Here is a 16,443-nt window from a genome sequence, read left to right on the forward strand (position 1 = left end):
CAAGCTTTTGGTGTGCTGTATTGCACCTGGTTCACTAACCCATGAGATTTTCGTTGAATGTTCTAAGAAGTCACGGTTTAGCTTTGAACTAGAAAGTGTGTGTGTGTGTATGTGTGTGTGTGTGTGTGTGTAAGTGTGTTTTCTCTAATCAGAAACGTCTGATCCCTTTGTCTAGCCTGGGATTATGGAAACTAGACAAAGAAAACGTGTTCTAAAGAGCTGTGTCTCTTACACACTTACACAGGCAGCTTTTCTACACCCACACATACAAACACACATGCCCTGGGAGAAAAGACCATTGTTCGATGCTGAGAAAATATTCACCGCCGTTTGAGAAATGCTGTGGCTGGGAACTTCAGGAGCACAGTGTCCAGAAATGCTGAGCTGTCCGTGAAGACAAGAGTGCCCTCCAGCCCGAAGGCGGGGTCCCTATGTCAGGTGGGTGCTGTTCCGCAGCCAGTGCAGGCCCTGCTGGGAGTACTGGACCAGGTGCTCCATGCTGCTGTGCAGGGTGACTGGCCCCATGAGCAGGTCCAGGTCATTGAAGAATTCTAGGAAAAAGAGAGGGTCGTTAGAGGGACACACACTTGGTCCTCTTTATAAATCAAGCCTTCTCTGTCCCATCACTTGACATGAGCTCAACCTAACAAAATAAAGCCCCCGAGAGCTCACCTATATCCCAATAATCCCTCAACTGGCGACTTCTAATTCAAACGAGTGACATTTACAATATTGAATTTAATGGATGCTGTGTGTTCTACATGTCATTTTTTCACTGTTCTGTAAGTACACTGATTTTAATAGATTTAACTCTTCATGTTTAAAATATATACATGTAGATAGAGAGGAAAAATATGTATGTATTTTACTGAAATAATTCTGAATAAACAAAGGAAACATGGCATGGCAAAACCAAATCAAACCCAACCCAAACGAATGGCATTTATTTAGCCAAAGAGCAAAGAAAATGTACTTCCTCAGGCTGCATTCTCCTTGTGCAGTAATGCGTCCCACCCTGAACCTGGCCTGCAGCTCTCTTATCCCTTACACTGTCCTCAGCTGTGCTACGTGCTGAGCCCCTGTCGGGGGAGGGTGGGAGTCCGATGGAGGGGGCTCCAGGCTCCTGGAGACAAACAGAGACAGGTTTTTCTTTCTCTTTTTTTAAAAATTTTATATTTATTTATTTGGCTGCACCGTGCGGCATGCGGGATCTTAGTTCCCTGACCAGGGATTAAACCCATGCCCCCTACAGTGGAAGCACGGAGTCTTAACCGCTGGACCGCCAGGGAAGTCCCTCTCTCTCTTTTTTTTTTTGGAGCATCCAGCTTCTTTAAATTGTTTTTTATTTTTATTTTACTGAAGTATAGTTGATTTACACTGTCGTGTTAGTTTCAGGATTCAGTTATATATATTCAGTTATATATCTATTCTTTTTCAGATTCTTTCCCCTTGTAGGTTATTACAAAATATTGAGTACAGTTAGTTCCCTGTGCTATACTGTAGGTCCTTGTTCACAGATGGGTTCTGAAACACCTCTACTGAGGTCACCTTCTAGTCCTTGGACATTCTCTGGGTTTGTCCTTTCCTTAAACATGTATTACTGCCAAGGCACCACGCTAGGTACAGGAGGGCAGGGGCAGGGAGCACACCGAGATGAAGCATGTGTAGGCTCTGCCATCGCAGAGATCACGGTTTGGTGGCTCAGAGAGATGAATCAATTCATGTGGCTGCCAGGCTGCCCTAACTGGACCACTGAACGGCACTCCTTGAAAGTAAGAAGCTGGGAGTATTCTTTCAAAGGCGCTCTTGTACGTGCTGAATGAGGTCCTGCTGGGGAGGCTCCGAGAAGAGCCAGGGTCCAGGTGGCCGGGAGGACGGTGTGGCAGGAGGTCAGGAGAAGAACAGGGGAGGAGGGGCACGTCTGGGAAAGCCATGCGGACTTTGCACCGGATGTGCAGCTCTGCTGAGGGACGTCTGGCAGCAGCTGGCAGTGCCATCTGGAGCCTGGCCTGCTCAGGCTCTCCCAAACTGGCCGCGGACATTTGTACATTTGTCCCTTCTGTTTCACCCACTTGTGACATGCACCCCACTCCATCTCAGCCACTCAACTACTGTTTGCTTTTCAAAACCCTGTTCCGTGCCAGCTCCTTTGGCGAGCCTGCTGGCCTCAGCCCCTGGCACTGACCTCCTTGGCACCCCACTGGAGTTTCAGGGTGCATCACTGCCGCACTACTGTCACATCTTGTCTGGTTTCATTATCAATTTCACGTACTCAGGCCTATCTGTGCCTTTGGTTCCTCATCTCATCATGGACATCCCGATCTTAGCCTCAGAGGCACATGTTACCATGGGAACAAAATTTGCCTTTAATGGCTTGACGGTGAGCTCAGATTTACACTCTCACCCAGCACTGGAGAAAGAGCAGTAAATTGGTATAATCTTATGGGAGAAAGTTAATAATATACCAATAGATACCTTAAAAGAATCTATACCTGTTCACCTCCACATTCTACTTCTACAACTCCCTCCTCTGAGAGTAATCAGAAATATGAACGACTGACATGAGGATATTTATCAAAGGAAATCAAAGGATATTTATCGTAACGTTATTTGTAACGGTGGGAAAAAATTGGAAGTAACACAAATGTCCAACAACAGGGGAATGGTTTGAGAAATCATGATACTTGTGATTGCATACCTCTATTTTGAAAGTATTAGAGAGTCATCATAAAAGGTGTTTCTGAATGAGCTAGTGACATGAGAAAATGTCTGATATAATGTAAAATGAAGAAAAGACAGGATGTAAAACTGTATATATACTATGATCTTATTTTGGTAAAAATCATGCATATTTGGAGAAAATGAGAAGAAATTTCAAAAGGTTTTTTTTTTCAATAGAATGTTAATAGTAGTTATTTCTTAGTGACAAGATTACGGATGATCAAAAAATTTTTTTCTCTATAGTTTTTTTGTACTTTACAAATTTAGCCACAGTAAACATGCATTCCTTTTGTAATCAGTAAAAACAAATATTTAAAAAGAAATACAGCTTACCCATCAAACACGTTTTCAGTTGTAACCAGCTATCACTTCAATAGCTAGCAACGTTCATACTCATCAGTTAATTAATTCATCCAGTACTTCAGATCCCCAACTGTGTTCTAGGCACTAGGCAGGTCTTAGGAATATAGAGTTGAATAAAATGTAATCCCTACCTTGAAGGAGCTCATTGTCCGAAGGAAAAAAACGTGTGTGTGTTTATCTATATAATTTGTATCTGTAACATTGGTACCTATATCATCTCTATCTCCATCACTATCTCTGATCTTTCCCACAGTAAAGATAAAGGTAGGTAAAGGCACAGGAGGCCCTGAGTGAGGGGGAGAAGTCAGGCAGAGTTCACACAGTAGGTGACAGCTTCTACTATTTCTTCTTCGCCCGCTGATGCCCAAGGATCAGGGTGTCCCCCTGAGCTGTGGCTGAACTACGCACACGCTCCCCAGAGGCACACACACCTCTGTTCTCCTTGGCCAGGTTGTCCGCCATCTCCCAGTAGTCATAGCTGTGGAGAATGCTGTTGGTGATGCTGACATGGTTGGCTGCCATCTGGTGGATGCGCTGTGGGATGCTGACGATGGTTGATGGGGACAGGGCGTTCCCATTGGAGAGGCTCCCCTGAGATCCCACGGAGCTGGTGGGGGAGGGGTTGGGAGACATGGGGGATGGGGTGCCAGTGCTCCTGGAAGGGGAGAGCATAGGAAAACAAGTGGAGAGGTTGGTAGGGCAGCCCCTCAGGGCACTGTAAGCAGAGGAGCACCTTACCCAGCGTCATGCAACATCTCATTTATCACCTTCACTTTGGAAAAATGAACTTACTTTCCACTGGCCCCCCATGGAGATGGGGCTTGGGCGGCTTTAGATGAATTCTGCAGGAAAATAAAAACATTGACAGTAAGTAACATCTGCTTGAGTTTAAACAGCCCACAATAACATGTTCTCAGGTGACCGTGGAGAGAAGTAATGGCTGACATTGTACCTAAAATGCAGATTCACAGAAATTGGATCTGGGGAGTTTTTAATTACTAGGCTATTGGCTTCCTCTCTGGAAGATAGTGGGAGGCAGCTGCCCCCTCCCACTGACACAATGAGAATGTCTTATTTTTAAACGTAGGGCATATTTGCGGAAACTGTTGACATATATTTAATGCCTGAAAATATGAGACATCAACTGTTACCATTTTAACTTATGAAGCTTAAAAGTATTTCTCTTAAAGGAAGTTGCTCTTAATTGTTTCTAAAAGAACAGATTAAAATGTATTTCCTGAACAACAGTGAATTCAAAAATTCGATTTATTTAAAATTCTGATATAGGATATGTTGCATGAGCCAGTTGCTTGCATCAGGCATTTAAAAGACATTTTTGCCTTTGGCAAGGAAAGCTTCTAAATGTACAGATAGATTTCCTCCCTGAGAGCCCAATAATGCTTTCTGGGACATAAGTCTATGAGACTGTTAAGGAGAAAATGGACTTTATAATATTGAATTTTCCCTTCCAGAGACAAGAAAATAGCCTCAGCCTGGTTCCCCAGAGACAAAGTGTTTCTTTTGGTTAAAGAGAACTTTATGAAGTGGTGACTGATTTTTAGTTTTTAGTGGAGGTGTTATCAAAACGGTAAGAAATGGCCTTACATGTGGGAATTTGGCAAAACAGCCTTCAGGCCTCTTCCCCTACCACTAAAGTCCTGTGACTATAAGAAAAACACGGGTGGGGACAAAGGCCTTTTATTCAGAGCCAGCTGTACTGATAAAACTCATTTTTTATGGACCAATTATCATTGTTTCCTAAAGGTTTCATAATCTCTGAACTTTAAGTAGTATTTAAATAGCCTTTGATTTAGGGTATCTACCGATACCTTCTGGGGGGGAAGCTCTGATATTTAAGTTGTATTCTCTATTCATTCTGTACAGTTTCATGGACTGCTTACAGACATTAAGAGCATCTTGGATCCCTTAAAAGTTCTGCTGTAACCTCTGTGGCTTACAGAGTTCAGATTCCTTCTTTATTCAAGCGTTTTGCTTGACTGTAATAACTCTCTTTAGTATTCGCTCTTAGATTCTAAATTTTTGAAAACTACTTATCTTGACCTTAGGCGCCCAAAGTAAAGGGAAAGGCTTAGTGTCAGTACTTGTCACTTTGACGACCGTCAATGGACCAAGACAATGGCTTAGCTCCTGGTCACTGCATGCATGACCAGAAAGGAGACAGTATGCTGGGTGGACATCATCCACGGAATGCCCAACACAGCCGGCTCATCAGAGATCATCTCCAAGAAGTGGAGGTTGGGGATTAAAGATCGAAAATGATGGTTGTATATCTGACAAACAGCCGGTGGAGGTAGAAATGGCGTAATTTCTTCTTTCTACAGTCAAATGGGCAGTGAAGAGGCCCAGAAATCTCAGATGAATTATTCACAACAGTACATCAGAGGTTTTCTGGTCTTTTTCCCCCCCTTTTTTCATTCTCCCCATGAAAGTGACTTCATCCCCTGAGATAGGTAAAAGTTAGCACGGTTTGCAATTCTATCCTTATACGTGCACATTGCTACTGTTCTAGTGCCTCTGGGTTCTAACAAGCCATTTCTTACCATTTAAAATAACACCTTTATGAAAAATTAAATTAGCTACTGGAGATAGCTAAGAGGAAGTTCTAAGGAATTACTTCTCAGAGGAAGAAGCTCTAAGTGAACATGAACAATTTATGTTAGCTATAAAGATGGATTTGCTAGGACACTGGGATAGGTAACGGGATCTTCGTTCTCTAGAGGCTATAACAATACTTGGACACAGGCTGAGGGATAAATTAGATGGGCTCTCAAGGCCATCCTCTGAGCCGTGAACTCCACGAGTATGTCGTAAATGGGGTTCGTGTGGATATCAGCTCCTGTATTACCCCCAAAGCAATGGATTCTACCTTGAAAATGTCCTTGACAGGGAGACAACTGGGTACAACATGTCGCCTGTTAGCCAGACAGTACCTTGAAATAGTCGATAAGTGCTTTTGAATACTTTACAGCGTGATCCCTTTTGAGTCGAAACATCCGCCAGTACAGGAGAGCCAGGCATCGGTAACTGCAGCAGAAAAAGAGAAATAGGCCCCGAAAGTATGAGTGGGCCCTGTGCTAACAAGACTTAAAAACAATCTTGCTGTTCCAGGTGCACTCCAGGTCTATAGCATGGTGGGCATCTGACCTTCCTATTTGTTCAATGTAACTCAAAATTTCAAGGAGTTACTCCACAAGTATATCACTTCATATAAAGAAATATGAATAAATGAAGAATAGATATAACTAAAGAATATAAATATGAAGACAGAAAGCAGCTTTACTGCTTCTTTGTTGGGACTGAGGGGCTTGTCATTTCTTCTTCCACCACTAGGAGACAGTCTCTCTCCATGAGAGGAGGGAGGAAGCTCTAGCACACAGCTCTCACTGCTTACCGGGTGAATTTCAGGGCACAACTACCTTATTCTGATTTGCCTTGACACCCTGGACTTCCGGCAGCGGCTTTGCTAAAAGAATAGCCAGCCTTTTCACCTGTTTTTATTCCCTTCCCTACCACTGTACTGGACTATAATTAGTTCACATAAGGTAACGGATACGAATGTACTTTATAAAAACCATACTGGGAGTAGTCACTATTTTATGTTACAGTTTATATATTTGTTATTTACATACTAGTATTCTATTTTATACAATATTAACTAACCATTGTTAATTTATTAATCCTAATAAGGAACTTAAAGTTTGAAAAGAGCACAGAAAGCATTTCCTGAGCCATACCCACTTTTTTTTTTAACATCTTTATTGGAGTATAATTGCTTTACAATATTGTGTTAGTTTCTGCTTTATAACAAAGTGAATCAGCTATACGTATACATATATCCCCATATCCCCTCCCTCTTGCGTCTCCCTCCCACCCTCCCTATCCCACCCCTCTAGGTGGTTACAAAGCACCGAGCTGATCTCCCTGTGCTATGCGGCTGCTTCCCACTAGCTATCTATTTTGCATCTGGTAGTGTATATATGTCAGTGTTACTCTCTCACTTCGTCCCAGCTCACCCTTCTCCCTCCCCCTGTTCTCCAGATCCACTTTTCCTTGGTTCTTTCCACTCCTAATTATTTGCTAACTCAGATCTGGTGTTGACATACTAGAATACCAACATACCAAATACGACTTAATAGTCTCTTAAAAATGTTTTTTCAATTTAAAATTTTCAATTTATTTTTTATTTTAATACAAGTTTTAAAGGTTACTTTCCATTTACAGCTATTACAAAATATTGGCTGTATTCCCTGTGTTGTACAATACACCCTTGACCAAGAGTCTCTTCTTAGCACACCAAACTCCAGAGGACGTGATGATGCAAAACTAATGTATTCTCTTTTGTGTATGTTGCTGTTATATTATTTTGAGATTCGGTTCTCCAACTTGCAGACCAGGTTCTAAAGTGGAGTATGAACCATCAGAGAGAAAGACATTTTGGCTCCCCATCACAGGAGGAACCAACAGAGAGGTGTGTCCTGTGATTTGAGGGAGTACTAAGGAGACGTCATGGGGAAAATTATTATTATAATCATTATCATTGTCACCATTATAGAAAAAAAAACCTATTACGTGTTGATTAACATTTAAATATTGCTTTTATTATCAAAGTGGAATGAACTGCTCCTCAGTTTAATGGGTTGAGAACTTGAATCCATCATCTTGATTCAGTTCTACTAATCCCACATGTAAAGAGACAGATGAATTATTTTGATTGCCTCTAAAATGTTAAACACAAGAGATTACATTTGGCACAATTCACATTCAAATGATTGAAAACACAGACTTACCTGATTTTAAGACACACACACACACACACACACACACACACACACACACAGAAAAATGGGTCCTTGGGTCATGGACCTGTTGGTTTTCAATCACTGTGAATTCACCTCATGCACAGGACAGCAGGGCGCAGGCTCTCCCTGGCCACCATGAGAACTGCCTTTGGTATGGTGTGTCAGAAGCGCTAGGAAACCATCATGCATTTCAGCACCTGGTTTGCTAGTGAAGATGTACGAGGCTGGGGAGGCTATTTTAATCTGATGTGATGCACTTACCATAATGCAGCCAGCTGTTTATCCTCTGGTGTGGCATTGGGGCCTGAGTGGGTTTTTAGTCTCATAGCATATCTTAAAAAAAAAGGAAAGAAAAACAAAAAATTAAAGCTTTCTTATTAACAACAGAACATCTTCTAGGATGGAAGTTCTCTCTGCCCAATACTTAGTTTTTCATAGTGCTTGCTGACAGTTCTTTCTTAGAAGCCAGCTGAGGCTGCCTAATTTTCTCTAAGCATGACATGACTGTGATGACTAGAACAAAATGGCTTTTAGGAACATCTAGCAGCTTTCTGCTCTTTAAACAGCACAAGTCCAAACGCTACAGATGGTCAAGAGCGGTATCAGTTCAAGCGTTATCCACGTATATGGTGACACATCCATTTTTACAAATTCTGATTTATGGCTGAGTGGCTGACAAGATGGGAGCAAAGGTCAATCCTTCCAGGCCAATCTCCAGAAAAATTTTTATTTCTTGTACTCAGATGAATGCTTGGATTTATTCCTTTTTTATTGTTATGGAACTCTTACTCTGACAGTAGTATAACTGTCCTGGATGCATAACTAGTAGATTTTATGAACTTTATTCAATCTCACTTATTTCTCTGAACCAGAGGTCTATGGCTGTTCCTTTCTCCAATAATATACCAAGCTACTTGCAGACACTTGGAGAGAGCTGAGGCAGTATATGGAATGGTCAGGGAGTCCTGGGTTCAAGTCCTTATAGTTGTGAGAACTTAGACAAATGAACAGCTTTAAGCCTCCATTTCCTTATTTATAAAGTAAGATGAGTACTTTGGATCCCATATCATTGTTGTAAGGATTAAGTGAGAGAGTGCTTGTAAAGTTCTTGGCATAGTAGGCTGGCTTATTGCAAATTGCTCAAGAAATGATACTGTTATTACACTATCTCCATAGCATGCAGACTTGTAGTGGGTTTTTTTTAATTTATTTATTTTTGGCTGTGTTGGGTCTTTGTTGCAGTGCGTGGGCTTCTCATCGCGGTGGCTTCTCTTGTTGCGGAGCACGAGCTCTAGGCATGCGGGCTTCAGTAGTTGTGGCTTGCAGGCTCTAGAGCGCAGGCTCAGTAGTTGTGGTGCATGGGCTTAGTTGCTCTGCTGCATGTGGGATCTTCCCAGACCAGGGCTTGAAGCTGTGTCCCCTGCATTGGCAGGTGGATTCTTAATTACCATGCCACCAGGGAAGTCCACTGTAGTGTTTTTGAGTGTATCTCTTTGCTTAGTTTTCATAGTGGTTTCTCTGGGTATTACAAGATACATATGTGACTCATCACAATTTATTGGTATCAATATTTTCTACTTTGCTTGAAGAGTTGAAACCTTACTTCCATGTCACTGCTTTTTTTTTTTTTTTTTTTTGCAGTACACGGGCCTCTCACCACTGTGGCCCCTCCTGCTGTGGAGCACAGGCTCCGGACGCGCAGGCCCAGCGACCACGGCTCACAGGCCCAGCTGCTCCACGGCACGCGGGATCCTCCTGGACTGGGGCACGAACCCGTGTCCCCTGCATCGGCAGGCAGACTCCCAAACACTGCGCCACCAGGGAAGCCCCCATGTCACTGCTTTTATTTTATTTTTTTTTGTTTTGTTTTGTTTTGTGGTACGCGGGCCTCTCACTGCTGTGGCCTCTCCCCTTGCGGAGCACAGGCTCTGAACGCGCAGGCTCAGCGGCCATGGCTCACGGGCCCAGCCGCTCAGCGGCATGTGGGATCTTCCCAGACCGGGGCACGAACCCGCGTCCCCTGCATTGGCAGGCGGACTCTCAACCACTGCGCCACCTGGGAAGCCCTCACTGCTTTTAAATAACATTGTCTTGAGCATCACATGGTGGTATAATTTTTGTTTCAATCATCAACTATGATTTATAAAACTCATGAAGAGAATAGTTTATTGCATGTACCCATAGTTTTGCTCTTAACGTTGTTTTTCCTTCCCTCCTGTTGGTCCAAGATTCCTTCTTTTGTCACTTCCTTTCCATTTGAGAAACTTCCTTTAGCCAACCTTTAAAGATAGGTCTGTTAGAAACAAAGTCTTTTCATTTTCCTTAGTCTGAGAATGTTTTTATTTCCTCTTTATTCCTGAAGAATGAAGTCTCACTGAATCCAGAGTTCACAGTTTGACAGTTTTTTTCTTTCAGCATTTAAAAAATGTTGTGCCACTCCCTTCCGGCTTCCATGGTTTCAGATAAGAAGTCAGCTGTTATTTGAATTGGTGTCCCCCTATGGGTAATGTGTCATTCCTCTCTCGTTGCTTTCAGGATTTTTTTTCCCTTTGTTTTTAGTTTTCAGAAATGTCGTTTTGATGTGTCTTGGCATGCATTGCTTTGGCTGTTTATGCTGTTTGGGTTTTTCTCCACTTCTTGAATCTGTAGGTTTATGTCTTTTGCCAAATTTGGCAAGTTTCAGCCATTACTTCTTCAAAATATCTTTCAGTTCCGTTCTCTCCCTCTCCTTCTGGGACTCCAATAATGACATGGAGGTTCTACTGTCATTGTGCTTGAAGCTCTATTCACTTTTTTTTTTTTTTAGTCTGTTTTCTCTCTGTTGCTCCGATTGGGGGGTAAATTCTATTTTCTGTTCTCGGGTTCATTGATTCTATCCTCTGTCATCTCTACTCTACTACTGAGCCCCTCCAGTGAGATTTTTATTTGTTATATTTCTCAGTTCTTTAATTTCCATTTGGTTCTTTTTCAAAACAACTTCTATTTCTTTGCTGAGACTTTCATTTTTTGTTTCAAGAGAATTTGTAATTTTTTGTTGAAGCATTTTTATGATGGCTGCTTTAAAATCCTTGTCAGATAATTCCAACATCTGATTCATCCTGGTTATTGGTGTCAACTGATTGTCTTTTCTCATCTCAGTTGTGGTTTTCTTGTTTCTTGGTATGATGAGTGAGTTTCTATTGTATCTTGGACATCTTGGCTATTATGTTAGGAGACACCTGGGTCCTATTTAAATCTTTTCTTGTAAAAGGAAGTCACCTTGTTTAGGTTTAGCAGGCAAGTCATAACCTACTTCTGTGGGCTGTGGTTCCATTTACAATTTAATTTTCGGAGGCTTTGTGGTGCAATTTTGATCTGTGGTGGCAGGGTTCCACTGGCCAGTGTCCCCCAGTCACTTGGTGTCCTTTGGTGGAGAAAGGAATTCTCTTGCCTACTGGGACAAAGAGCACATCCTAAGCTGGGTACCTGTGGCATGATCCTCCTTGGGAGTGCTCCCAGCTCCCGAGTGTCTCTCAGTGGGGGAGGGGAGTCTCAAACCTGGTGGGCAACACGCAGATTCAAGTGGTATATTAATGCTGTTTTCTAACTCAGATAAGAAAAACTCTTTTTAATCTTAGTTTTTGGAGTAGCTTAAGGGATTCTATTCAATCATCTAGAAAATGGATTGTGTTTTCCACCCACGCAAGGTCCCATCTCTGGTGGAGAGCGGGTGTGCACATCAGCACCTCCAGTTTATTTGACATCAGGCTTTTATGATTGTTTGGATTTATTTGTTTGTTTTTTAAAGTTTGAATGTCTTTAGGCAGGCTATGCAGTTCACCAGAGGCCCTGTGACTTGCTTATTTGTTCATTCCTCAAATATTCATGAGTACATACTATGTTCTAAGATCTTTTCCAGGGGTTATGACCACATAAATGAACAGATCAAACAAAAACCAAAAACATCCCTCTGTTTGAGGCACTCACATTCTAGAACACATTATGGCTTTGTGCCTGTCCACTTCCACCCATATTCTTCCACGCCTGCCTGTGGGCATCTGAGTCTGTGCCTTATTCTGAGGAAGAAATGTCAGAATCTAGGATCTCTTAAAGTAATTTTAAGTTTTTTTTTTTTTTTTACTATGGCAATTTCTTTTCTTCACTGCCCAAAATGCTGTACCATGTAAGAAAACAGTATGAAGGAATCACCAATACATTGGTGTAATAGAAATATTTTAATAAGAAAAATGGTTGTTAACAGTGTTAACTTTCAAAACATTCTTCAGAAGTACTTTTTGAAGATGATGTGTTCTTGATCCTGGGATGACAAAGTCAAAGGCTGTCATCCTGTCCTATTTCCTGAAGGAGAATAGTGTAAAATACCAAGGAGCAAACCTGGGCCAATGCATACCAAGAAGGTTAAATATAGGATGACTAGAAATCTTCCATCTGGAATGGTAAGACATGGTAAACCACATTTACTCTTAGGTTGCCTAGAATTCCAGAATTAGAAAAGTCTCTTAAAGTTAGTTTTGGGAAAGATTATTTCACATAACGGGTATTAGACATTATCCCAAGCAGTTGAACCAGCTAAAGACATAAAACATATGACGAAGGTTCCTGGTAGTGTTAATGGATGAAATTCCCTTAATGGTTCATTAAAGAGACATTAAGGATGTGCCTTTCCATGTTGCCATCATGGAAGACAAAGAGTCTCCCACCCAAGTCCTTGCTGTGCCCCTGTCAGAAACCCTGCTTCTTATACTACAGGTCTTAACCCAGGCCCGGGGATGGCGCTCACGTCCAAGTCTTAGACCAGAACAACGCCAGCACCTCTTCCGATAGTGCGTGTAGGATGGATTTCCTTTCCTAAAATCCCCTTGAATCTTCTTTCCTTTCATTAAATACTCCTGAATCATTTACTGATGAAGTTAGGATTTAGATTATATGAATCTGGATCAGATTTTTTAAAAAAAGCAGCATGGAGATGTAGTGAATTCAAATTCTGCCACTTCCCAGCTGGGTGACATAGACATCTCACATCTCCCTCAGATTCAGCTTCCTTTCTGCAGCCAGTGGGGTTAGAGGCGCTGCTGCCACCCCCCTGGCACTCACACAGAGAGCGAAGGAGGCAGGCTCTGCAAAAACGTCTTGCAAGATTGTCCACTCTTATTCGGGGGATGAACATTGGTTCTTGGTAGCTGACAGTGCAGGCTGACATTCTTTTCTGTGTTCACAGCACTTATATACGTTCTTCCCTGCACCCCCAACCCCTGCCCCCAAGCAAGAAAACACGGCGCTTACCTGATGAGCTCAACTGTTTCTGAATACATTGTATAAGGAGATTTGGATTCCATTGGACCCTGCTCCATTGCATTTCCACACTCGATGAATGACAAGGCTGCCTCAGCATAGTTCAGAGCCTTTCCAAACTTTTCCACCTGATCAAGAGAGTTAATACAGTGTCTTCCTTAGGAATAGTTTTTCAAACATCATTGTCACATAATCTATACACTTTGAGAAACCCGACTTTGAAGTTCCAAACTCCTGTGAATGGAGCTGAGAGAAGAGAGAAATAGGGTAATACCTTCTCTAGGTATTTTCGCAAATTGCTACTGGTTTAGGGTAAGTGAGTAAATGGTTCTACAGAATTATACCACATCCACATCACAACTGCCAATCAGAATTGTGCAGAACTTCACGGTTGCTTTAATTTCTGTTGCCCTCTTTCCAGCTCCTAATGGTCTGTCAACTTCGCTCCTTGGTCCTCACCGCTGTGCTAAATACATATCTACGTTCCTAGGCTTGACTCCATGTAATAGTTCTCACACTTTTGGGGTATACGCTCACTTTGATGGTTTAAGGCCTTCCTTATTATCTTTTACACTATTTCTGACATTTACATCTCCATGCCTTCCTTTAAGTATGTATTTTTTAGTTGTTTCGTTAGCAGTTAGAACGTCACCCTAAGCGTGAGGGTGAGGAGAGAAAGGGAGAGGAGGTAAAGCCCAAGGCATGATTTCAGCTTGAAGGACACAATGTTGAAAATGAATAGAATGAAAAAAGGACCTTTTGGGATTATAGGAGGTACCTAACTTTATGTTAATCTTTACCCATATCAGTGAGGATAACCAAGAATCAGCTTTACGTTCTCAGGTTCTCATAAGTCTAAACGTACACATCAGGTTCGTGCATGGTTCCATGCATTCTTCCTCTAGGTGGATAATGACACATTCTAAATTTGAATTGCATCATCTCCGCAGTTTTCAAACACTCCTTCATCAATCAAAACAGAATTACACAGATACTCTTAACTACTGATCTAAGTCTTGCCTCTTAAAAAAACCTCTCATTATTCATGACACCTCAGGAAAGGGAAACGTAGAGCAGAATTCTCCCGCATTAGCAAGTCAAAATTTTAAACAGCTTATAAACCTAAGAGGCTATAGAGCAATATTTCTTGGCAGTGCTTTCAGATTAAGGAAGTCATTTCTTTCAATAAGTATTTGCTAAAGCACCTGATTCTGTGTGGTCTGTACTTGACACACAAAAGCTCCTTCCAGGAACATCTATTTGGAGAGAAAACATGTGCACTCACAAGATAGCTCAAAGTGCAAGGCAGCCTGTGATTAACCAACCGAACGCAAAGCAAGGAGTCCAGTGCCAAAGAGAGGGCAGGGAGGGAGCAAGTGATGGGGCTACAGGGAGGCTGGGGAGGAAACTGGGAAGGAACAGCATGATCTGGCTGAATTTGGGGAGGACACTGAAGGTGTGGGTGTGCATGTGAGTGTGAGGCTCTGCAGGTGCAAAGACCTGCCCACTGGCACGAGTCAGGTGTGCTTAGAGGTGGCAGGGGGCCAACATGGCTGGAGCAGAGTGTCGCTGGGAAAGGCCAGGTTGGGCAAGATGACACCGACTGAGGAAGCCTGGTAAACCTTGGATGATTCAGGCAGGACATTTCATTCTGCTTTAAAATTCAACGTGACCATGCATCGGTTTCTTCGGGGGACCAGAACTCTCCATCAGACTGTGGGACTGTGAGGACAAAAACTCTACCTCCTATTTCCCTTCTGTATTTTCTGACACCCCGTGGCTCTTTCTCTGTACACCAGTGGACCTAGGCAGTTAGCTTCATCTAAATAAATGCTTGGTGGGCAACATCAGTAGCCTTGGGAGGGTGGGGTACAGTTGTGGTTTAGGCATCTTCAACCCTGGAATAATACTCTGAAGGTCATTTGAAATGCCTTCTTCACCTCCAGCGCCCTGATTTCACTTATGAGCACTGGAGGGGAGCAGAATTAGAATTACTAGATGGGAAAGACTCCCTTTGGATGAGATCTTCTGACAGAACAACCATATGATCTCTTGTAGAAAAAACCAGAAGTTTTCTAACTCTTGCCTGAAGGCTTTAAGCTTTCTCAAATAAATTATCCAAGTCAGAAAAGTTACTCTCTGAAAACATCAAATCATACAACTTCAGGGTCTTATGTGCAGTGAAATAGTTTCTGGATTGTCCAGATTCATAGGAAAAATTCATTTTGGCAGGTACCTATGAAGAACACAAGTCTTTTTGAAAAGGGATTTGATCCTGGGACCAAGCCAAGTGTTGGCCAGGCTAACAAGGGAGAAATATGCTAACTTGGGTGTTATTTTTTTTTAAGGAAAAAAACTATTACCACCCACTGACTCCACTGCCTCTGGTTCCTATTCAAACTTTAGGTCTAAACTGAAATATGAGTTTATCCAGGGCTTCCTCCCAGTCAGACATTATTGGTTGAGGTCATAATTTATTGGGTGATGAGCAATGGATTAAATAAACATTTTTGCCTTTAACAGACACAGCCATCCTTGTAATAGATTTTATAATGACCCTAGCTATGTTGCCCCAGTGATGAAGCTGTGGTACAAACGTCATTTGGAGGAACGGATCTGGAGAGAAAAGGTCTTACCATTGCATCTGCTTTATGCTTCATTCGCTTAGCTTCTTGCATAAAATAATCTGCACTGCGTGGCCTACGGGGAGAGAGTGATATGAAACGTCATTACTGGGCAAGTGCAAGATCTTTTGAAAATATTCTTTCCTTTGCTCACACTTGAAGCACAATTTCAAGACTCTTCTTAAGACGGAATCAAGTATTTTTCTTTTCTTTTGCATTTCCGAACTACTATAGCCTATATGTAAAAGACTACGATTATATTTCTCTTAAGTTAGCAATTCAAAACACACTCAAGGGCTTCCCTGGTGGCGCAGTGGTTGAGAGTCCGCCTGCCGATGCAGGGGACACGGGTTCGTGCCCCAGTTGGGGAGGATCCCACATGCCGTGGAGCGGCTGGGCCCATGAGCCATGGCCGCTGAGCCTGCGCGTCCGGAGCCTGTGCTCCGCAACGGGAGAGGCCACAACAGTGAGAGGCCCGCGTACTACAAAAAAAAAAAACAAAAAACTCAATATATGCAAATAAATATATACATTTACAGTGATTTTTAACATGGATCCCCAGTACCTAATTCACGAATCAGATTTTTTATTGCACGGTTAAGAAAACAAGTGCGGGGCTTCCC

At 42.3% G+C, this 16,443-nt stretch overlaps 1 protein-coding gene across 2 annotated transcripts in view; it reads right to left on the minus strand.

Moving 5' to 3' along the window:
• Positions 1–354: 354 nt before the first annotated feature.
• The window catches only part of AFF3 (ALF transcription elongation factor 3), a gene marked incomplete at its 5' end in the record, with an annotated part of 565,770 nt that continues 549,681 nt past the window's right edge, over positions 355–16,443 (minus strand). For both annotated transcript variants that reach the window (XM_079720377.1, XM_079720376.1), the window contains 7 exons: positions 355–551; positions 3,516–3,739; positions 3,877–3,926; positions 6,036–6,129; positions 8,166–8,237; positions 13,188–13,324; positions 15,833–15,896. In XM_079720377.1, the coding sequence (XP_079576503.1) occupies positions 430–551; positions 3,516–3,739; positions 3,877–3,926; positions 6,036–6,129; positions 8,166–8,237; positions 13,188–13,324; positions 15,833–15,896 (763 nt within the window). In that variant the 3' untranslated portion in view covers positions 355–429. The remainder of the gene's footprint in view (positions 552–3,515; positions 3,740–3,876; positions 3,927–6,035; positions 6,130–8,165; positions 8,238–13,187; positions 13,325–15,832; positions 15,897–16,443) is intronic.

The sequence above is a fragment of the Hyperoodon ampullatus genome (assembly GCF_949752795.1).
Source record: "Hyperoodon ampullatus genome assembly, chromosome: 15".
In the NCBI taxonomy this organism is placed as follows: domain Eukaryota; kingdom Metazoa; phylum Chordata; class Mammalia; order Artiodactyla; family Ziphiidae; genus Hyperoodon; species Hyperoodon ampullatus.